A 24,782-nucleotide genomic window follows, 5' to 3' on the forward strand; every position below is an offset into this window, starting at 1 on the left:
AGGGAATCTTCAGAATATGAACTACATGTCACACTAAAGGTCTGTGTAGTCCATTTCTTCCACTTGTAGATGCTTAGAGAAAGATCAAGAACAAGGTAGGTAATACTTCATCAATAAACACTTTTCTAGGCGTCAGAAGTTTAGGGCTTCTCTGACCTTCAGATACTTCCAAAACACTTTGAACAGACTTGTTTAAAGGTCTTTGAACACAATTATCAAATTGATCTTTTATTCATCTGGACTTTTGGCATCTTGTAACAATGAGTTTCACTTTTAGAAATCATGGGAAGAAGTATTCTCTTGTTCTTACTTCAAACCAGCTGCCCCATAGTTCTAGTTTCCTGAGAAACTGTGAAGAACCATTCCTGTTAACTTGAATACCATTCTGCACTCAGGTTTCCTCTTATCCAGCTGAATATCCTGTTGAGTTCTCTCCTCATAACAAAGTTGGGGTTTATACCTTTTTCTATTCCATCTTTTTTGAAGGGATGTTATTAATGCAGAGTATACATTCACTGGGTGTACTATAGATTTATATAGCAGCATGCTGATATTTCTGTTTTCCTAATGAGCTCATCCCAGCTGTTTGCTTGATTACCCTTGAACACTGTGACGGGATTGTCAGAGGACAGTTTAAAATGACTCCAAAATGTCTTTCCTGGGAAGCCACAGATAACTTACAGATCATATAAATTAGTTGTTTCAGTTGGCATTTTATCAGCAAATCAATCACTGCTATGAAATCTCCATGCTATTTTTTTTTCCCAGTTGATCCTTGTTTTAACTATTATTGAAGAAGGACTAATGATTTTAGAAGACACTGAGTAACATAGATCCCAAATCAGAGTAGCATTTTCCCCCACTTGAAAAATGACCGTTAACCCCTCTATTTGTTAACACCTGTTAACCAGCCTGTAAGCTGTAAGACGACCTTCTATGCTACCACATCACACAGACTTTCTTGCAGCAGTGAGGTAGTTTGATATTTTGCAAAATTCTCCTGGGGATGTGATATGCTCACAGCCTATTGTCTCTTCTGTGTCAGAAACTCCCTCATGGGGACACAATTGTTATTTGGGTTTTATTGTACAGAAAGATTTAGAGACATTTCTATATAACTTTATGAGGAGGTTTCTTTTCCTGATATAACTGTCTTCTAATAAATTCTATAGAAGGCAGAAAAAAAAATCTTTCTCTATAATACAGAACACTCATGGTTAATGTGTTGCAGTGGCTGGTGGGAAGCTGCGGTGATGACACTGCTACTTCTGTAAAGCATTTTGTTCCACTGTTGGGGGCTGTAGCTGTAGCTGATGGTGAGAAAAATGAAAGCATCTCATGCTTGTCTCCAGAGACAGAGGCCCAAGCTTCCTAAAGGAGCACACCTCCTTCATGCCAAGGTCTTCTGAGAACTGTGGCCATCAAATTGATGGAGCTGAGTCAGAGGATGAGGATTTTCAGATTGTTGTCATGGAGTTTCTTTCTGTACTGAACAATGACTGGGTAATTTTACATGAATATTTAAGTAATAGTTCTGTCTTGAAAAATTACTCACAATTATTTTCTGTTTTAAAGAATAACTAAGCTAAAAATCTTGGTCCGTGCTGCAAGAGATGTACACTAAATATTCTACCAATGAAATACTAAATTAAAATTCAAGTTCCCAGACTACCGTGCCTCGTTATTTAGCTACAACATAGAAGTTTAACTACCCAAAAATCAGGATCGAGTTGCCCAACATTTCAGCTAACCAACCACAACACATATGGTAGGATTTTCTAGAGAGAAAACTGGGAGAATCTGAGCAAGAAGTCCTCCTGTCTGGTTTATACTGGTAGCGTGGGCCTCTAGCTGGGGGAGTTTGCAAGGCCTGAAAATCTTCAGAGGTGCAGAATATGGGATGGCACATACGATTTGCTACAGTCCAAAAATCTCTAACATGTGGAAGAGCACAACTTTTCAGAGTTAAAGTACAACATTAAGCTTGGTTCATTTGTGTTTTGTCAGTCCCAGTAAGACCCTCTGTATTTTAGGTCACCAGTTATAAGCTGACATAACTGCAAGTCAGGCGTGCTCAGAAGATGTGCACTGTAATGATGCTGAGGCACTTGGCTAACACAGCAAGGCTGGCTGTGGAACTGATTTGGGGGAATGTAACCACACAGTTGTGTACCTTGCTGACTGTACAAAGATCTGTTTGTCTTTTTACAGTGATCCTAAATCATGCTCTGTCTTCAGGAGATGCAACTTAGCCCACAAAAATATTTTCCGAGAAGTCGAGATCGATGGTAGAACTGATGCAATGTGCTGATGTACATGAAAGGACAAGAGGGAGCGGCCTTAAGTTGTTCCACGTTGGAGTCAAGTTGGATATTAAGAAAAACTCTGAAAGAGCATTAAGGCAGTGGCACAGGCTGCACAGGGAGGTAGTGCAGTCAGTGCCTGGAGGTGTTCAAGCACCGTGTGCATGTGGCACTGAGGGACGTGGTCAGTGGGCATGGCGGGGGTGGATGGGCGGTTGAGCCTTTGACTCTGTGATGTCCTGCAGTGCGCTGGGGACAGCTCTGGCACTGCTGCTGCTGGGCACACGCATCTCGGCGTGCACTGCGTGATCAGTCACAGGCAGCCGCCTCCTCGGTGCCACGCTCTGTGGCGATGGGCACTCGCGTGCATCCATTCGCACCGCTAACCGCCCCCTATGCTGAGCGTCGCGCTCTGGCGGGCACATCTTTCTCAGCGCCCGGGGCACGGACTCCCGAGCTCCGTACGTGCACAGCGGACGCCGCTCGACCCGCGCAGCCCCCGACAGCCGCCCTACGCCCCCCCGGCCCCCGCCGAGGGGCGGCGCACGGTTCCTTCTCCCGCCGCGGCCCGGCCCCTTCTCCCCCGGGCGCCGCCCCTCTCTCTCGGCGCCGCCCGTGAGTCAGGGCTTTGCCGGGCGCTGGCGGCTGCCGCGGCCGGAGCGGGTTCGCGCCGTCCGCCGCGAGGCTCCATGGAGAAAGCGGCGGCGGCGGCGAGCGAAGGCGGCGGCAGCAACAGCAGCAGCCGCAGCAGCAGCCGCCCCACGTCGGCGGGCTCCTCACCGTCGTCTTCCTCCGCCGGCCGCGGGCTGCCTGGCCGGGCGGCGGCCGCGGGGAGGCTGGATGGAGGCGGGGGGGCCGGCGGCGGCGGAGGCAGCAGCAGCCCCGGCTCGGCTGCGGCCAGCCCGGGGGGCGCGCAGGCGCCAGGCGGCGTCGGGAGGCGCCGGGAGCCGGTGCTGGAAGGGACGCTGAGCAAATACACCAACCTCCTGCAGGGCTGGCAGAGCAGGTAACCACCGCCGGGCCGCGGCCTCCCGGCCCCCGCCGCCCCCAAGATGGTGCCCGGCAGCCGCCGCCCCCTCCTCCGCACCCGGTGCGGTGTGCCGTGCCGTGCCCCGCCGCGCCGTACCGCGCCGCTCCCTTCCTGCTGTCCTCGCTATTTATTTTTGGTTTCCCTCCGAAGGAGCGGCGAGGAGGGGCGCGCCGCTGTGTGGGTGCGGGAGGGCTCCCGGCGCTGCGGGTTGTGGGGCTCAGGGCGCTGCGTTGGGGTCTGCGGAACGCGAGAGGTTTTGTATTGCTGCTTTGCCGAACTTACTGGATGGGTGAGCTTGGGTGTCTAAACCTCAACTTTTTAATGTACGGCGTCGCAGTGGTGGCTCTGGAGAGAAACAGTGGCTGTAGAGCCTGCAGGTACGGCCCCAAACATTCAAGAGAGGAGAAGCGAAACCAGGAAACTTTGCCTGCATGGAGTGACCCCAAGCAGTAAGAATGCAGGCATAGCTGTCTCCTAGAGGCTCCAGTAGTAATTTTACAGTATTTCTAAGTGAGAAAATAAAATGTTATGGATGCTGAGGATGCTTTGATGCTGATTCTTGTGGAGCTAAATCAGTGTAACAGAGCTATAGCAATACTTGCTGAAAAGTTTAGAAACTGATCTGATTTCATGCAGGAGAAAGCATGCACCGGTTATACCCACTGTGGGTGACAGTGAAAGCATCAGTTCCGATATGGGTAGGCACTTGTCTATAAACCAGACATCTTTCACACAGACCTATAAACTGCCTTCATAGAGACATAGAGAAGGCCCTTGACTCTCTCTTGGCTGCTTCTGCTTTGTACTAGATGCATGTCAGAATCCTGTCTGTTGTCTTAGCAGACCTCCCGTTGTTTTGTTTAAGAACCAAATAAATGCATTTTGATATTAACGCAGTGCACACCAAGATGCGTGTTTCCAGCAGCAGCATGTTGGGGGAGGTGATCCTCCCCCTTCACTCTGCCCTGGTGAGGCCTCACCTGGAGTATTGTGTCCAGTTCTGGGCTCCCCGGTACAAAAAAGACAGGGATCTCATCGAAAGAGTCCCCACAAAGATGATAAAGGTCATGGGACACCTCCCTTATGAGGAAAGGCTGAGAGACCTGTGGCTGTTCAGCCTCGAAAAAAGAAGATCCAGAGGGGATCTGATCCACATCCAGAAATATCAGAGGAGTGCAAGGCAAAGGGACGAGGCTGGATTCTTCTCTGCAGTGTGTGGCGATAGAACGAGGGGAAATGGCCACAAACTGAAGCACAGGAGGTTCTGTACAAATGTGCGTGGGAACTTCTTCCCAGTGCAGTGACGGAGCAGTGGCACAGCTGCACAGAGAGCTGGTGGAGTCTCCTTCTCTGGAGACATTCAAGACTCTCCTGGACGCCTACCTGTGCAACCTGGGCTAGGGAGCTGCTTTGGCAGGGGGTTGGATGAGATGATCTCTGGAGGTCCCTTCCAACCCCTACAGCTCTGTGATTCTGTGATTAAAATGAACAACTAACCCTCCTTCCTTTTTATTTTTTATTATTTTCCTGGTACTGCTATCTCTTTTTGGTAGAAACAGTAACTTTTTCTAATCATGTGAGTGTTGCTAAGGGTCACTTTCAGGTAATCTGATGAAATTGCAAGATAGAGGCCTTTGTGTACAAATCTTTGGATCTAGAACTGCCTTCTGTTTTTGGACAGTGTTTAGCACTGATTAGATCTCTGATAAGGATGGTGGTTTAAGACTGTGTATGATCTACGTATGTCTGAGAAACTTTTATCTGAAAATATCACGGAGATAAACGTCAGATGAACAGTTCCAGTGTAGCACTTGGAAATTAGTATTATTTTTCTCTAAGCAGTCTATTTTAATCCTGCTGTATTATGCTTTGTTAACCACTGATCCTATTTTGTGTAAATCTGCTGTTGGCAAACGTGGTTTGTGATGAGACAGAGTTTTTGGGCTAAGTGGTGTTTCTAATTCATTCAGGTGCTCCTTTATCTGTGTGTATGTTGATTGGGACGGGGATGCCAGTTCTAAACCAAACAGTTGCAAATGAAAGGTTACTAACATCAGCCTTACTGTACCTCCCAGTAAATGAGTATGCATGGTTTAAAGTGTGGTTGTCCGTTTGACCTTCTGAATATTTGTCATAAGACTACGCTTTCTGTGCATCAGCCTGTAAGATCTGGAAAGGGATTTCATAGTTTGCACCTGCAAAGTGATTGAGAGTGTATGTATTTTGGAATGGTTGTAGAAATTAGTTCAGAGTTTACTTCATCTGGAAAAACGCAGGATTGTTTAACTTCATGATCGATACGGCCGGATGGGGCAAAGATAAATAAAATGGAAAAACAAAGTGGAAACTGATAGAGTTCAGTGATTGTGGATTTTAAATGTTCTTTAAAGTACCTTACCCATTAGCCTAAATAATTTAAATGGATTTAATGTTAGCTTCTGACATGAGGTATTGAAGTAGAAAGGCATTCTTTCCTAAGTTATCCCATGCTTACTATGCAGGGTGACCTCTGAAATTCTGAAGACATTTTTGTCTTGTCATTTGAGTTACAATAAATTGGTGTCGCTTTCTTCTTCAGTTGTCCTTTAAGAGGAGTATGCAAGGTATTCTTATTTTGGATGGGGCAATATTGAAGCATAACACTGCACTGATGAACAATAGCTGAAGTAATTGAAGGCCTCAGGTTCAGTCAATCTTGATATCTGCATTTCTTTCTATTTTTAGAATTTCTGAGTGTTTGTTGCCTATTCCTAAATAAATCTATTTGTTCTCTTCTAGCAGGTTCAGGAACAGCCTGTTTTGGAAAAGAGCTAGGTGTATTTTTTACCCTTAAGCAAGAAGAAGGAAAAGCTGTTGGTTTTTTTTGTTTGTTTGTTTTTAGGCAGTTTGTTGCACAGTAAAGTTATCGAGGGGGCTGGGCATTTAAAATGTATCTGCTGAAGTCTGTCTTGCCATTGATTTTCACTGGTGTGAAGGCAGAGAGCAATACAACCTAAACCACTGACACTTTAATGTAAGAACATTTGTGTCTGATCTGAGATACTGGGACATCTCACTGTCAGGACAGGTCAGTAATTGACTGCAGGACTGGTGTTAGCAACAGGGGGCCTGCATGAATGAGCAAGGAACTGCTGGCCAAACTCAAATACAAAAAAGAAAGCCTACAGATGATGAAAGCAAGGTCAGGTAACCTGGGAGGCATACAGAGAGCAGCCAGGGGTGAAGTTAGGATTGCTGAAGTCCAGGTATAGTTGAATCAGGCCAAGGATGTAAAAGCTCTTCCTGTTGTCCTTAACCAAGTACATTAGTGACATAAAGAACACTAGGGGAAATGTGAAACAGTGATGTGAAACGGTTATCTGAGACAGCGGAAAAGTTGAGGTACTGAATGCCTTCTTCAGCAGCAACGTTCCTTCAGGCATACCAATTTCCAGAGATGAGGAGGAAAGGCTGGAGCAAGGAAGTTGTAAGTTTGTTGGAAGAGGATCAAGTTAGGGAACACTTAAGCAAACTGGACATTCTTAAGCCCATAAGGCCTGATGAGATGCACGCAGAAGTGCTGAGGGAACTTGCAGATGTGATATAGATGCTGCTCTTGATATTCTTTGCACAGTGAGGGAAACTGGGAGAAATGCCTGAAGACTGAAGGAAAGCAAACATTGCTCTTACTTTCAAGGAAGGCTAGGAGGACACAGGTAACCCCAGGCTGATCAGCCTCTCCTTAGTCATTTGAAAGATGATGGAACAGCTCATCCTGGAAACCATTTGCAGATGTATGAAGTAGAAGAAAATTATCAGGAGCACTCAGCTTAGATTCACCAAGGGGAAGTCATGCCTGCTAACCTGATCAGCTTCTACAGTGAAATCACCAGCCTTGTAGATGAGGGTGGAGATGTGGACATTACTTTCGTGGATCTGTAGCCCTGTGCCCCATAAGTTCTTCACTGAGAAGCTGTTGAAGTATGGACTGGCTGAGCAGATAGTAAAGTGGATGAAAAACTGTCTGAGTGTCAGCCCAGAGATAAGTGGTTAGTGGTGCAAAATCTAACTGGGGGCAAGTATTGAGGAGAGTACCCTAGGAGTTAAATCTAAGAACAGTCTTGTCTGAAGTCTTAATTATAGTTCTGGATGATTAGGTACAGTACACCCTCAGTAAACTTGCAGATGTCATGAAACTGAGGGAAGTGTCCAACTCAGAGGAATGCGCAGCCATCCAGAGTGACCTGGATGGGCTGGAGGTGGGTTGATGTGGACTCCAACAAGGGGAGATATGACAAGTCGTTCTGGGGAGTAACAACGCCAGATGTGCTGGGGCCACCCAGCTGGGAAGCAGCTCAGTTGAAAAGAACCTGGGAGTCCTGGTGGATGCCAAGGTAACCGTGAGTCAGATGTGTGCCCTTGCTGATGAAAAAGCTCATAGTATTCTTGGCTGCATTAGTAGGCAAAGTATTGCCTAGGGAAGAAGAGTTTGTCCAACTTTTCCAGTCTTCTGCTGTCTGTTTTCATAAGGTACCAACTATAAAACAAGTGCTGCGGCCCAGCCTTTCTGTTTGCTTCCTCCCTGTCATAAGAGAGATGCAAAACATGTTGAGAGTCAAAGATTAAAGAGTCTGGGACAGTGATGGGCTGCTCCATGTTCTTTCATTGGAATTATTCGAGTTCTAGGAGCGGATTCTGACCTTTTTCCCATGTAAAAAGCGAGTAGGTGGTTACTGGAGAAATATCACTATACTTGAATATGTTATTGAAGGTTAGATGTATGTTGCTTGTTTCAAGTAAACTTGGAACTTAAAATGTCAGAAATCTCTTATGAGAAATTTCTGTTTTAGATTAAATATTAATAATTTTTTTCTTAATCCTGAAATCTAGGTAGCAAAAGTAATAATATTGAAATGTGAGCTCTCCTTTTTTTTTTTAACCCTCTATTTCCTTCACTTTTTGCTATTGAAACTTTTTGCTTTTAATTATTTATTGTTGGAGGTCACTGTTAGAAAAAAAAAGAACGTAATAATAATAACCTCTTCAGTTGAATACCTCTAATTTATTGGTAGGAAAACTAAAACTGTAAGTTAAGATGCTTAGTTAATGTTTGGTTAAACCTAGCTTGTTTAATCACTAACTGCTTGATTTATCTTGAATAGCTTTTGCTGTTGCCTCTAAACAAATATGCCAGGAGAATGGAGAAGGCTGTTGGAACAGAGGAGTGAAGTTAGAACTTTTATCAAGGTAAAGGCAGGATGAGAAATAGATCATTCTCTCTCTCTGCCCTTCAGTGGTGCTTACAAGAAATATTTTGAAGAAAAAAACTTTGAATGTCAGGTTGAAATTTAAAAGGATGGTCTTGTGATTTGGACTTTGGAGATGTTTATGGCAGTTCTCTGAGCAATCCACATTTCTCTTGTTCCCAGGCAAGTAACCCAAGTTCTTCGTTCCTTGGCTGCCTGTATCACGTAGAGTCACTGCTACTTATGCCTGTATGGAGGATAAGATTATATAATGTATGATAATTTACTATGTAAGATGCTTGATGGTAGCGTGGGAAAAACCTGCTTAAAACAGAGGAGACTCGAGCATTTTCACTCAGTGTATTTGGGATTTTCAAGTGCGCTTCAGAGCTGAGCAGCAGTCTTGGTACCAGAGGGAATGAAGTGGCAGACAAAATAGAGCGTGGTCTTCCTTTCACCCAGATGTCACACTTTGCTTTCAGACAGTGAAAAGAAGTGGCAGTTGGCTCTAGCAGTTACCCTTATCTGGATTTTGTTATTACTAGCTCATCTCACTGCTGTCTTTTTGAATGGAGATCTCTGTGCTTAGCAACGCAGTGATAAATGTGGTTAGAGGGGGCACACATGCTCTTGCTAGCTCATCTGAAAAAATGCACCCGTTTGTGCATAAGGATTTGTGTTTGAGTAGGTGAAGTGACAGTAAGTTGTTAAACTAAGTAGTTTGCCTGGAGTCTTTTTGTGGGTACACAAGAAATGTATTCAAGAGTTTTTTTTCACATCACTTTATATTTAAAGCAATTATTAAATAAGAAGAATGCATTTGGGCGTTATCTTCTCTTTGATTAAGTAATAGTATAATTATTACCTTGTTCTTTGTGATATGTCTAAAAGGGTGAACCTTTCAAGTAGAAAGGGCACAATAAGACTGTGATAAACTATCACTACAAAGCACTATTTTTTTCACAACATTATCTGTGCATTTTTACCAGCGATTTATAAGAGCCAGCATGCCTTGCTCATAAAAAGACTGCACCAGTGGAGGTGACCTGCTGTTTTGCAGCTGCTATGATGGTGTTGTTGCTAGGAAAATATTGCCCATGCAGTTCATCTTCCATTGGCCTGCATAGGTGGAAGACAAGGTGCCAAATCTGGACTGTATGGTGGATCAGTCCAGTAAAGACTGGCAATATGCCCCATGATCTTCACTCTGATATGAGACTTGGTGTTACCATGTTGCAGGAGAATGTTGTCTTCTCTGGCTCAGCTCTGGAAGTTTGAGCCTTCAGCTCAGTCAGTCAGTGTGGTCATTAAGAAGTCAAGAGTTGATGGTTTGTCTGGATTCCAGGAAAGCCAGAAGGAACACTCCGAAAGACAGTGTACATCATTTTATCCACTGAGGACTGTGTCCTGAACTTTTTCTTCAATGTGGAATTTACTTATTGCCACTTCATGGACCGCTGTTATGACTCAGGCTCATAATGGTTGTCCTGTGTCATGTCACTGGTAATGAAGCGATACAGTGAACCACATTCGTCCTTGTGTTGGTTCAGTTGGTCCTGACAAACTTACATATGTTCTTGTTCCAATGTGAGCATTTGTGGGACCTACTTGGTGCAAACTTTGCAATATTCCAACGTTGCCACTGTTTCCAACAGATTGAAGCTGATATTCAGCTCCATACACAGGTTGTAATCCACCAATTTGTTCAGATAAGCTGATAGAGGGTCTTCATTTTGTGGTGTGAATGGCTGTCCACAGCATGGCTTGTCTTTCATGTTGCTCTTACTGCTGATGAAATTCATTACCCACCACCTCACTGTGCTGACGCCCACTGGTCTCCATAAACATTCAGCAAGTGTTGATGAGTATCAGTGGGTGCCCTGTTTTCCACGTGGAGGAATTCAGTTCCACCCCTTTGCTTCAGATGCACTTCCATGTCACATGCCATGTCAGACTGCCCCCCTGCTGCCATCTTCACGCAGCAACAGAGTCTTGGTGGAGAAGTTCAGCCTCTACCACCAATATTCACCTCTGATGTTGTAGGCCAACATAATAAAATAGGGAAGCATTACTTTGAGAGCAGCCATTATAATCAGTAGGTAAATAGAGTAATTTAGATTCTTAACTACCAGTTATCTAGCACAAGCGATATTGTTTGTCTTGATTCCTGTTCCACCTAGACTTGTGTTTCTCTGGGCATCTGAGACTTTTTCTTCCAGTGGTAAAGCATTCTTGACCATTGGAGCCAACTCTGCTTAAAAAGATTGCCTTTCTTAATATGTGTCAACCTTTTGTTTTTTTTAAAACTCAAATCTTGTTATGAATACTGTGTAGGAGACAAAACAGCACTTACAGATTTCATTTCTCTGTGCAGTCTTCTTGGATGTTATCATTTGTCTATCTCTTGTTAGCTAAACCAATGGAATCTTCAAAGGAGCTGCAAGTCAATCTTCTCAGTAATGTTAGTAATTTATGTATTGGCTATTTCAAAGTTTTTTTCAAGTCTCATCACTAGGACTGTGTAGAGTTAATTGCAATTGTGCTGTGAAAAAAATGCAGATGTAACACATCCCATTTTCTCCAACTCAGTATTTCCTGCTTAAAATGTCCAAAAACTTAGCTTTTAAGGTCTCCGTTACAGATTTGGAAGATTAGCTTTGTTTTTATGTGTGAGTTTAACTGTTAATCTAATTACACACAGCTCAGATACTTCACGTTCCCTGATGTTGCTTTGGTTCTCCAGACAGATACATCTGTACCCCTTCTCTTGCAACTTTCTGCTTGCCTTCCTTACCTTTTATGTGGTCTAATGCTTGTTAGGCTTTCTCTACGTTGTATGTGGTGCTTCTTCTTCTTCTTTCTTCTGATATCCATTAGCATACTCATTTTGGTAGTACTGTGATGTTCCTGTTTTATTTTTTTTATTTTTCTTTTTTAATTGTTTTTCCTTTTTAATTAGGAAGGTGATAAAATGTCTCCCTGCTGTATGTTCTATCTGTGCTCATGTCTTTTCACGTTCTCTAATAAGTCTTAGGGTATCTCATGGCTTGTGGATGCCTTTTTTTTTAATGGGGAAATTATTTAATTACTTGTTTATAAATGTTAAAAACATTTAAGAACATTTAAAAACATAACTGGTGAAACTGATTATTAATTGAAGAATTACTTGGGAATAAATATATTAGCTTAAGGATTTTATATATATATATGTGTGTGTGTATGTGTTTGTATAAATTTAGACAGGTCAATCTTTTTTTTTCCTTGTAATCAGCTTTATTTTGTCACTAGATGTTTGATTGTATTTTGATATTATTAGAATGCATGTTATTTGCTGAGGATACCTTACTTTCACGTCATCAGCAATCTTTATGGAAATTTATCTAATCTAGGTCATTGCAAAACACTTTAAGCCAAGAACTGATTGCCAAAGAGCCCTATTAGAAATACATTCCCTCAGAGATCCTCGTTCAATTGTATTTTGAGACTGGCTACGTCCTTTAGCTGGTTTTCAGTACATTTAATGTCTCTTGTTGAAGCAGAATTATCTTGGAGCTCTCCCTGCTTCTTTTACTCTCGTTATGGGAAGAAAAAGAAAAAAGAATCATGAATAAGTTACCTACATGCAGGCACAGTGGAGGAACAAAAAATGTGTTATTCATTGGCTGCAAGCATTTGGGCATTTTGCACTGGCACAAAAACCTCTTCTGAAGTAGTTTCTTTTTTATTTTTTTGGTGCCTTATCACAGTAAGCTTTTTATAGAAGCTCCTGCTCTTGAAAACAGGAGAAAGATCTCTCTCTGTCAGTTGGAAGGTTTGCCTTTTGTGCCATAGTAGTAGGGTTTTTCTTTTTTTTCTCTTCCATTAGGTACATTTTATCTTTCCTGGCTATTAGGCTTTGATTTTGTTATTGTTATGTGTCAGTCTTGTTTATCTTATTTTTTTATGCAAGTGGAAGGAAAGGGTAATTTGACAATAGAGTAGGGGAAGAAAGATGAGGTGTACAATGGTGGGAGGAATACAAGCTTCTGGATGAGGATTGATGGAGGGAAAGGGAGCCATGCAGGAGGAGAAAATGAAAGAAGAAATTAAGTAGTAGTTACAAAACTGAAGACTACAAGGATAGACCTTTAGCAATTTTTTAAAAATTAAAAAGGAAGTCTAGAAATCATGTAGTATGTATTCAGAATGATGTCCAGGAAGCCTAAGAGACAATTTGGTCTATTTCTTAGTTTTAGTACTACTTTTAAGAATGGCACAGAAGAAATAGGTAGAAATTATTCTTTGCTAATTTGCAGAACATTTTGGGCAGTGCCAATGTTTTTCTGCTTTCTTACCTCTCCTACCTTCTGTAGCAGAGCTTATTTCATGTTAATGGTATGTGAACTGCAGCCAGAGGAAGCTACTGACAGCGCCCACCTGGATATATAGCAATGTGCCAGGCTTATCTTTGCCCTTTTAAATGCAGTATTGTTTATGTGTCAGTTCAAGCACGTGATGAGTTGTCCTGTTAAAGGTCGTAAGTATTGCTCCTTTGTTTTTGAATAAGGTATGAGTATCTGGATTTTTTGTGCACATGCAGATCAGAGTTTTTAGAAATAGATATAAAGCAGCAACTGAACATACGAAGGATTTTCAAACTAAATGTTGCTTGCAAATCAAAATGTGCTGTCTCCAGGGGGATCATGGCTAATACTCTGAGTGTTTTGCAGCATATTGATGAAACAGCTCTTTGGTGGACTGTGTGGATTCTGTGCATATGTTTCTAAGAAGCAGTGTTGACAAGATACTGTGTTGTGAAGTGGGCTGCACATCAACTGTTGAGGCCAAATACATAAGCATTAACTTCTCAGTCAGTGAATCAGTAGTTATAAGAGAAAAGGTAGGGCCAGCCTTATTCAGAACATTGACATAGAGAGCTGAGAAGTTCTAGCTATCATAAGATGATGTGGTAAGTATGTAAGATCTGGTTTCTGCAAAGCTTTGTTTAAACTTGTTGAGCTGGAGAAGAGATGGAAATGAGCCAGTGCAATGGTAACTTCAAAGCAGGTTCCTTACTATGTATGTCTTGGTTTATTCTATATGATGTATAGAGAAAGCGCGGCATGTTCTTGAATGTGTTTGTAATTTCAAACTGGGGATTAGTTGACTACAGATTGTTTTATATATATATATATATATATATATATATATATATATATATATATATATAAAAGCTAGGAGAAACAAGCTCTAGGGAAGAGAGAAGACTGAGATATACAAAAATTCCAGAAGTGGCACCTCCTTATATTGCCTACTGTATTTTTTTTTAGTTTCATATATATATACATGCAACTCACAAGAATGGCATTACTGTTAACATAGCTGAGTTCTCAGCCCCTCGTGTATGGGCTTAGAATAAATATTACTTGTTCAACAAGTTCTGTCAGTGAAATAATATTTTAAATAAACATTGGCATTGGGAGAAGTGCCAACATTCATGAGGTTCAATTTTGAGAACCTAGATGATAAATTATCATCTTGAAAGTGAAAAATAACAGCTGCTATAAGCAGTGTAGTAATCAAACAGATCAAATTTGATGGAATAAAATACCTGGTTTTAACTTGCAAAAGTTATTGCCCCAGCAGATGTGTTCAGAAAGTGTGTATCTGCCTGGAAGTGTCTGATAGCCCTTGTAATCATGTAGAATATATTACAGTAACTTGTGCCTGGAATAACGATTGAGAATATACCTTTAGTGAATTAAGAAATGCTATATGGAATGGGAGAGGAAGGAAGAATTGGTATGAGGACTGCTGTTTCCTGGCATCAGTGTATGCGTGTGCCTTTCTCCATCTGGAAATTGCCTTTGAAATCCTTGTCTTCATTGCTTTTATAGGTGGTGATCAGCTCTTACTATGTGTTGCAGGGTTTGTTTTTTAGCTGTTTTTCAAACTGTTTCTCCCATATAAATTACATGGGCAATGTATTCAGGTCCACAAGCTACAACATCTAGATGAACGTGAGAGAGTTATTAGAAAAAAATGGAGACAAATTTTTGTATGCACCAGTTTTGTACTGGCATTACAACCCTGACCTAGATGATGAAGACAAGAACATTTCAGATAAAAGTGAGTTATAAACGGTTCAAATTTACTGCTTTGCTGGAAATGTTATCAACACTTGGAACACATTACAACATGTACAATTAAAAAAACAAATCTTGACCATGAGGTTGTGTCCTTTCCAGCTTTGCAATACATTACTCACTAAAAGCAGTTACTAGAATTGAATTGTAGCATAACTGTTGTCTTTTTTCTTAAAACAAACAAAAAGAAAACAAACAAAAATAGGTTTGTTTTCAACAAACGTGTTCTACAGTGATGGTGTTCCTCTAAAAAAAGAAATGAACGCCAACCCAAATATTGTCTATTTTGTCAGAGAATACCATAGGTCCTTTGTAGAATTTGGGCAATCCTCAATTGCAGCACTTTGCTGAGGTTAGAGGAAGAGGTGCTTGATCCCTAATTAAGAAACTTTCCTTGTTTAATCATTGTCAGAGGTTATACATAGGTTTCTCTTTTGCTGTAGAATGAGATCCAGAAGTGGTTCTCATTGATTATAAGATGCTGTGGTTTTCAAATTGAAACATTAGTCTTTCAGTTTACAGGAAAATTATTACATCTTGAGGTCTCTTATTCCTTGATGTTTTTAGCTATGTACTAGAACATAATGCTGAAGAGATGCTGGCTCCTGGCAGTGATTCTTGCTGAGGACAGGGCATTGCAAAACAAGGTTGAACTATGAAGGTCTGACAGAAGTCAGTGAACTGTGATAAAACCTCCATAAGGCTTTGCTGACTCAAGGCAGCTAATTGAAAATGTATGCTATATTATCTGTTGATGGGATGTGACTATGCTTTGTATGCTGTTGGATTGTGGTGTTGTAATGCAGTGCAGTCAGTATCTTTCTCTGGGTAGGTTCTTCTTAAAACGTTGGTATATGAATATTGAAAACACATCAGCTTGAAATCTGGTCAATATGAAAATAAACTAGGACTAGTTGTGAATCAATTTTCTTGCCTTTTTTTTAAATGTTAATACAGACTACTTAGTATTGGCAGTACTCAGTGTAGAATGTTGTGAGAAGAATCATAGAAAATTAGAAGAATAACACAAGCAATGACTGGAATACTAGAAACTTTTAATTCTTCAGGTTTCTTCTATAATTAAATAACTTGCTAGGAGGACTGCTGTTTCCAAACCCCCTTCACCTCTCCAGTTGTTACTTTTTGATAGTAAAAATTTAATTATGCTGGGAAAATAACTCCTTTCTACTACTTTTCTTGAGTAAGGTACTAATTGATACTTGGCATAAGGAGTTAAGAGAATAGCCACTATCTGAAAGCTAGAACTCTTCAATGTGAATATATATGCAAGGATCAGTTGCACGCAGTAAGCAGCTGGTGCCTTTGAGCAGTCCTGTTCAGCTGCCCTGTCTTTCCCAGGGGCTTGAAGTGTCAAATGTTACTGGTAAAAAGAAAGCCTGTTACATATATTGCATTTTCGTTAGCTTTGGAAGGCTGTTGGTTTGTTCAAATGTAAGAAGAACTGAAGGTTCCCCTTTCACACTGTGTCTGTGCCACGCTGTCAGTGTGTGAAGTCTGATGGGACTGTCTTCCCTCTTGCATGAGCTGTAATAGAGGGTGCAGATGACTGTGGAAGTTGGAAGGAGGTTCAGGTGGGAATTTCTTGGGCACAGATGTTCTGGTGGGAGTTCAGTGTTGAAGGATGAGTCATAGAAAATAGCAAGACCTTCCAAGCAGGTGCTGGAGCAGCTTAGAACTGTTAGCCTGATGGCTTAGGTTCATTTCTTTTCTAGTTTTTAAATGGAAGAATTAAAGTATTGAGGAAAAAGGTCTGAACAGATGCTGAATCTAATCTTGCTCCTCCCTGTGTTGTACTACCAACTTGGCAGTGAGCTCTGAAGGAATATGAAGTAGGACCAGATAAGTGGTATGAATCCACCTGTCCTCTTTCCTGTGCTTGAAGGATTCCTCTCAATACCTTTCCCTTTATCTGATCTTGTATTTGATATTGTGACAATGAATGTAGGGTTGACAGGTGTTCTAGGAAGTAAATTAGAGAAAATACTTGAAAGTAAAGAGATCAGCTATAAAAATGTTGCATTTACTAATAATTGGGGCAGGCTGACCTCCAGTTCCACAGATTTGACTAATAACATGAAACCTTTTGGGATTTTATTACCCTTGAGCTTAAAACTGGATTTTTCAGAATTTACGTCTGAACAGATTGAACATCAGTGGTGTGGAATAGGTATCTCAACCAAGGGATTTGGAAAGCTTAAATGGAACTGTCAGTAGTAATGGAGAAAGCAGCTGGTACAGGAAGAATATACAGTACGGTTTCTCACAGATTGCATTTTTGAGGTGGTGTCAGAACATCAAGAACAGATGTCTGAGAGACTGAAAATGCCTCATCTACTCACATGTTGAGTTTTGACTTTCATTACATTCCCTCAACTGGATTTAGTTGGAATATTTTTTAAAAGGAAAATATAAGAATTATGGGACTTTAACCAAGGTCTGGAAATCTGAAAACTACTGGAGCTCTGTTTTTGTGATTTATTTATAAAGTCCTACACTTGTTTTCCTTACTTTTTTTTTTTTCCCTAGCAGGACTGTCATGCATTAGGTACTTAAACTAATTATGATGGATCTCTTCTGTTTTAAAGAGTATTTATGCTTAGGAGTTGTCCAACGTTTGATGCAAAAGTTCTGTTGTGTTGTGTCTTTCAGGAAGAGGAGTTCTGATTCTTGAAATCTCTGCTACTGACTTTCTTCCTGAATTTTTTTTTGTTTCTTTTTACATCATTCCCTTCTCTGTCGTAGTTTCATGGGCTGTGTGGTAGGCAAGCTTGTGATGGCAGTTTTAACAGCCAGCATGGGTTACTAGAGGAATCTACTGAAATCCTGAAGGTTATTTGCAAGTATTTCAGTCTGTTATTAAGAACTCTTTCTCCAATTGTATTTAGTGTTTTTGTTTTGTTTTGTTTGTTTGCTCCTTTTATCATTCTATCTCCTTGTCATTGCTCAGAATGAAATGAAAAGCAGAGAGGGTGCAGTGCAGGAACTGGTGTGAGTATGGAGAAGTGTGTAGGAAGGAGGTGGTGGTGCACCAAAGGGAGAACAGGAATGACCTTTTGAGTGTCAAATCACTGCTAGGAAAATGTGTTAGTTTCTGCTGTCTATGTTCAGAAGTGTTACTTCTTTTCATTTTTTTTTTTTTTTGTGAGAAATGAAGTGTGTGCAAAATAATGGTTTTTAGGAATAGCTGTTAAATGTCTCTCTTGTAGGTTCTGTTTTCAGTTGAGACTTGTATTCTATTAGACAATTTTCCTGTTTTCTTCACTTGAGCATCTCCAATTATAATGTCTCAGATACAATGAGTTCTTCTGTTGAGAAGTGGGGGAATAATAGTGTATGTTCTGAATCACATCTTTTCTGTTTGGGGTGCTAGGCAAGAGAAACTAACAGATAAGGAGCAACATCTGCTGAAAGTATTTGTGAGTAGTTTATACCGTTTAGGAAGAAAATAGAAGAAAACTACAAAGAAGAGGTTAAATAGACAAGTACTTACTGCAGCATTGATTTTTGTCATAATTAGAGATGATGAAAAAAGCCAGAAGGAAGAGCTTTATGAACTGTGTTTGAAGGAAATAAATTCTAAGTCATTACATGGAACTTAGTGCATTAGGGTAGTTTTGCTTGTTCGGATTTCTGAGGTTGAAGATTCCTGGTGGCTGAAGGAAAACATACACTTATGGCTTGTTGGGGAAATGGTTAAGCAATAATGACTTGAAATCCCTTCTTTGAAATCTCCCTGTGGTGTTTCCTTATTTTGTCTATGGAGGTTTGTGAAGGTCCTCATAATATAGCCTAATCCCTCCAGCACTAGAAGCAAGACTCGAGCTTCTGATTGGTGCAGCTAGCCTACTTCTAAGTGCAGTGCAGATCTCCCAACTTGAAGTTACTTCCCATCACACGGAGGAAAATTACTTCCCAGAATATGGAGGAGAAAAAAAAGAGTTTCTGTTTTGCTATAATACTTAATATTGATTTTACCAAAATGAGGGGCATATAAGTCTGACCTGAGAGAAACTGTTAACATCTGGAGCTATAGTAGAAGCAGCCTCTAAGTGATGTTTTGTGTCTCGTTGGGTTAATTGACTGTTCCAAAGTTTGATCTTCTATAGGTGTCTGATAGGATGTGATGTCCTTTGCATGTTTAAAAGAAATCAGATTTCCTACCATATTTTCTTTATTGGCAGTACAACTTTGAAATGTCTCCTGTTTTTATTTCAGTGATCTTTTTAAGAAAAAAATCACATAGGATTCATAGTTTCACTTGGAAACTAAGTAGCTTTCCAGAGTTCATGCATTGACTACACCATATGCAAGGGTTTTGAATGTTAGGTGCTTATTTAAGCATTTAATCCTTTCAAGGCTGAGTTTGAACAAACAGAAACTCCCAAAACAAATGTCCTCCCCCTAGAAAAGCAAACAAACAAACAAACAAAAACACACAAAAAAATACACAAAAAGCAGAGAAAGAGTGGAAGAGTTGAAGCTATACAAGTCAGATGAAACTGCTCTGACCCACTGCTGTAGAATTGCTGGGTTGCAGCCTGAACCAATGGTTGAGCACAAGGTGAGAAGGTGTGGCTAACCCAGGGAGCCTAGGTGCAAGCAATGCACCTGAGTGACCGGAAGGATGGAGCCTGGATCCACCCTCCTCATCCTCAGTTAAGGGTTAGCAGCAGAGGGAGTGATATCTCTCTGGTTAGCAATTGCACTCCTCTTGAGCTGTGAGCAGTCATCAGAAGGGATGAGCCAATTTTCCTTTCATGAATTTCTTTGATATCAAAGTACTTGCAACAGTGAAGAATTGAAACTTCTGTCATGCCGATGATTGTTCATAGTTGTTTGTAACATCAGTTATAGCAAAATAACTTGTTTGTATGGGAGGGTGGATTAAGTTAGAAATTCCTAAATTGCTTTGTTATAACAAGCATGGTTGTAATGCCAGGAATGACAACAGAAATCATGTTGTGCTTCTAAAACGTTATTGGTGAGTCTGGTGAGCCATTTTGTAGAGTAGAGTGAGTACAGTGGAATCTAACGTGGCAGGACTGCTGATTCTGTGTGGTAAGGATTGTTCTTATTATTTGTTTTCTTTGATTGGTCATCAAAGACTCAGATTAGTAAGGTGGTGGTTGATGTAGGAGAGGCTGTGTTTTCAGTGTGGGAGAAAGGTATTGCATGCATTTGCACGAAAGCGTGGTTTCCCAGAATCTGGAAGAGTTGAAGATTTATAATATAGCAGTGAGTGAACTTTGCTGTGTGCAGGACAGATTGCAGTGAGTACTGCCATGTATGGTTGCCAGAGCTTGAGACCTACAGCTGAAAACACTGGCCAGTGGTTTCTGTGTAATGCTAGTAGCTGGCAGAGGCAATGGATCACTGCCCTACCAGATGGATGATTTTCTGAAGTTCCTCTCCTGCCCGAAGGCTGACATGGCAAGTTATTTGCCACCTTATTCTTTAGCTCATAGCATTTATCATTGTACAGATTTTGCAGTGCTCAGTTTTGCTGCTGGCCAGAGACCAGAATTAAAAAATTAAGGTGACACTGGCAGTTCTCATGTAACAATGAATAGAGGAGAGCTTCTTCTGTTGAACAAGGCCTTTAAGAGGCCCACATGCAGTTCTTGCTTGAGGAGTAGGAGTGAGAACTAGAATTGGTTCTCACTTAAGTTTTCTAAGTTAGCTCACTTTACTTTGTGCAATTATCTGAGATTTAGGTGGCACGTTGTTCATTTTTGTACATTTGCTGTGGACTGTGGTGTAAATGTCCAACATATTGTATTTCTTTTTAAAAATCAGTAACCCAGTGATTAAAAGATCAACACTGGATATTTAATATTTTAATTTACTGATCATAATGGAGTTCTCTGTATTAAGAAATACCAGAGCTATTTTTTTTTTCTTATTATATTCAGTGAAGTTGTTTTGGAATGGAATTATTCATACAGAATATAAACAGTTATAAGAGAATGGTTGTGTTGGTTATTTATCTTCTTCCAAGGCAATACATCACATGCAAATTAGATGATGTGTAAGTTTTGGAAGGGCTTTGGCTTCTAGCAGATGTCGTGTTCTTTGCAGTCTCATACAAGTAACTCGCATAGACATTTAAGTCTTCTACTTTCTTCCAAATAACAATGTTTGAAAAGCCTATCAGTACAAGAGGCACTGTTGCCCAGCATGAGTCCATCAGTTTTAATTTCACTGAGAACAGGTTGGTTCACTGCTCTGCAGGGGTGATGATCTCTGGCGATGAAGTGGGAGCAGACATAACAGCTTCTCCTGCCAGCAGTACACGAGTGGTACCTGTGATTTGGAGCCTGCATGTATTCAGCAATAAAGGTGACTTCTGATGTTTTCAAATAGTGTCTGTGTGAAAACTTTCAAAATTTATGGGTGATTTAGCTTCCTATATACCTCTGAGTATTTTCCTGCTTTCTCTACATGAATACATTTTTGTATTTATTTATTTATTGACTTGTGGTAGTATTTCTGTCACATCACTCTTTCAGGAAGACTAGTGAAAGCTGGAACTAATATCTGTAGGCTCATAGGACATCCTAGCTGTTCCTCATACATCAAAAGAAACAGAGTATACTTTTTCTACCTGCTGGCCATTTTTAAGCTTTGCAGAAGTGATGTTAACCAGAACTTTACACAGCGTGACTGAGGGTGTTGAAAATACAGAATATACTAGATTTATACTTTTACTTGTAGGTTTAATTTTTCATTATGCATAGTTTTTAGATTAGCAGATGGTAAGACAGATATCAAATAGATGGTATAAGGTAGAAATGAATGGCGAAAAACTTGTATTGTGTTTATACCTCTTTGTGAAGAACAAAGTACACTGGACCATACACCATCAGTTGTGATTCTTAGTAGTTTGAACATAGGAAAAAGTCTGATAGAGATTAACAGAAGCATCAGAATTGTTTTCTGCAGTTTAATTTTTGCTGATAAATACAGAAACACAGTAAAAAGCTGTTGTTAAAACAGCCCTTAGATGATATGGTTTCACAAGGTTTTCTGAACTGCATTAAGAGCATACTGTCACCTAAAAGAAGTAAACTTCTTACTTTTTCTTACTGCACTCACTCATGGTCATGGGATTCCACTTATGAAAGTGGCAACTAATGAACTTGGATAAAAAAGATGAAAAAATTGTAAATAAATATATCTTAAATGTCAGTATGTATCTTGTGAAGTACTCCAGCTTCAAGGATAAGTTACATCTTTGCTGTCACCAGTTACTGCTTGCTTAGTTTATTGATGCTGCAGGAGAAAGTCTAATGTTCTGTACAACTTGAAAGAATAACATCAATATATTGTCAAAATATAATCCTATAATGGACAAAAAAGACAACTTTTTTGTTTTTCTCTATCAGTCACCTAATAAGCCTAGGAAAGAATAACTGTTTCTTATCTTTAAGGTACTAGTTGATGAGATAGTTTTCTTTTTACAAGTTTTTACCAAAACTATCTTCACTAACTTAGTAATTAGCCCCTAGTAGATTTAGTCCAGAAAAGGACTGTATGTTTTCCTTTTGTTTGAGGTTGAAAGTCAAAGTAACTGTGTTTTATTCTCAACTGTAGTGTCAATAGAAGTCTTCAGATTTCTGTTTACTTAGCTTTAGGTAAATCTACTGAAAACCTTCTGGCAAATCCTGTGACCAGACTCTTCTGCTCCTTAATTGTCATAATCTTCTGCTCTGTAAATTGTCCATTGCTTGTTGGCAGCAGAGTGATCATGATAAAACCAAGTTTCTGTCTCCATGAACCATTACATGAGTGACTGCTCTAATTACTTTTCAGTAATATCTTTCTAATGAAAACTTCAAGGTTGATGTCATCTTTTATTAAGAGATTCTGTGAATCCCCTCTAACTTCTTGCATGCTTAAGTGTGAGGGAAGAAATAAGAGACAGTCCTGTCATTTAGATATTTTTTCCAGTAAATGCTATCTACAAAATAGAGCAGAGCATAAAATTTATAATTCAGTTGTGTGATTTAACTTTCCTGTGATTTCAGGGTTTTTACAGTCTGTTAAAGTGACACTGATTTCCAGTAAGCAGTAAAAGAATTGGAAAGAACTGTGCTGACCAATTTATTTGCACTGGTATTTACTCTCTATTCTTTATATGCAGGTCAACTCCCTGAAGTTCCCTGGCTAACCACTGTGCTGTACCTGTTTTAAGTGACAGGCTGTCACTGTAGCACATTTCACCTATTAGGTTTCACCTACACAGACAATTTCTTTGTCTTTTAACTCTAAGACATTGCAGCCCAAATAACTTCTGGGCTAAAACAACAGACTCCTTTTCTTCGTGTAATTGGCTCAAGCTATGATTGAACAGTATTTCTAATTTCCGTTCTCTCACTGTTAAATTGAACAAAAATGCAGTCACTTAAAGTAGCTGAACTACTCTATAGCTACTCTCATTGAAGCTAGAGTATTCTTGTTATTTGAGCTAGTTCTATTTGCAGTCCATTTTGTGGTCTTGATTACTTGAATAGTTTCCCAGAGTTCCAGCTTGGAGATGTTTGGGCTTTGGCAACCAGCAATTGTCTCTTCCTCAGTTTCAGTGCTTGTGCTGCTGTTCAGGGTCACTCTCTGTGCCTTTGTTATTTGATTTGTTAATATTTCAGTCCCTGATAGTACTTCCTCTCCAGGCGATGTCCAAACTAATAACACATCTGACATAAAAACTCAGGCTTTCAGTGACTGTCCTATGCTTAGGTTCTATTCTGTGTGACACCTGTAATTTTTGGTAGTGAAGGCTCTAAAAGTCAGCAGGTGTCTGATGGGTGAAGGTGCCTCACTAGACAGGACATAGTAACTAGTCACACTAACATAGGTTTTAGTAAATCTTACAGGTTGTTGGAGAAGAGAAAGGAAGAGTTGGGAGGTACAGATAAGGGAAACATTAACCAAATTTACCTCTACAAATATGGTTTGGATTCACCATTGGCAGGCTGTAAGAGGGAGGTGATAGGAAAGTTCAGGATGGGGCAATTGGAAGGTATTGTGTAGTAGACACCTGTGGTAAATGTTTACTGCTTTCTTCCTTCCTTCATTTTCTGTGCTTTTAGTAATAGTGTCTGCCTCACTTTACATAGTTTGGAGGGCAGGCTCCAGTAGCCAAAGGTGAAGAAAGGTGTGTGGGTACTTGAGTTGGATAGATGTTCTTGGTTTGTGTTAAGTGGCCTTTTTCAGCTGTGTGTGTATTTTGACACCACCAAAATTTACTAGCAGCGAATAGCAGAGAACTTTGATTATGGATGATACTGAGTATTTTGAGATGAAATTATGATTTAGGCCTGTCTGACACATGTTCATGGGATGTAGTTTTCTTTAAACTTTGCTGCATGATCATGCTGATACAAACCCAGTGATCTCAGGATTCTGTGTGTTGTGGGGACAGGATACAAGATATCTGAATTTGCTACTTTCCCCACTGTATCATAGGAAAACCAGGTTGTCGAATGATTATTTTTGATTGATTTACAGATAATATAATAGCAAGCGCCAAAAGAGATCAAGGTAATGTCATGTCTTCTCTTCCAACTTGTGAAGAATACTGAGGAATATGGCAAGTAGTTGTCAGAAATCTCTGTAAAATATTGCTCTTCGTCAAGTTTAACTTCATTACTGATCTGTCATCATATGTGGTCTTCCTGAAAATGCATTCTCCATGTGCACATCTGTATGTAGATACTACTGAAAGAATGTGGCGTAATAGCATCCGTCAGAGTTGGACTTGTCAATTTGAGCAACTGTTTTCATTGGCTACACTCAGTGGCATTTTTTTAATTACTTTTGTTCAAATAAGCCTCTGAGATGCTTAGGTTTTAAGAAAGTCATTCATAGTATATTTAATGGATGTGATAGAGCCTTCTAGTTCAAAATTTCAGCTTTTCACAATGTGGTACTTGTTGGAGAGATGGTATGTTAGGATATTTTATAAACTGCTTATTTCTTACTGAATTTTTATGTACTTTGTGAAAAAGGCGTTTGTTAGACATTATGCAGTTTTTGATGTGAATTGTGCGTGTCAAACTTAACAGGTTCTATGGATTAT

At 40.3% G+C, this 24,782-nt stretch overlaps 1 protein-coding gene across 2 annotated transcripts in view; it reads left to right on the forward strand.

Moving 5' to 3' along the window:
• Window positions 1-2,975: 2,975 nt before the first annotated feature.
• OSBPL10 (oxysterol binding protein like 10) overlaps window positions 2,976-24,782 on the forward strand; it is a 103,040-nt gene continuing 81,233 nt past the window's right edge. For both annotated transcript variants that reach the window (XM_065753342.1, XM_065753341.1), the window contains exon 1: window positions 2,976-3,309. In XM_065753342.1, coding sequence (XP_065609414.1) covers window positions 2,993-3,309 — 317 coding nt within the window. In that variant the 5' untranslated portion in view covers window positions 2,976-2,992. The remainder of the gene's footprint in view (window positions 3,310-24,782) is intronic.

The sequence above is a fragment of the Cyrtonyx montezumae genome, unplaced genomic scaffold (assembly GCF_038088225.1).
Source record: "Cyrtonyx montezumae isolate F1298 unplaced genomic scaffold, pur_monq_1.0 scaffold_8, whole genome shotgun sequence".
Taxonomy (NCBI): domain Eukaryota; kingdom Metazoa; phylum Chordata; class Aves; order Galliformes; family Odontophoridae; genus Cyrtonyx; species Cyrtonyx montezumae.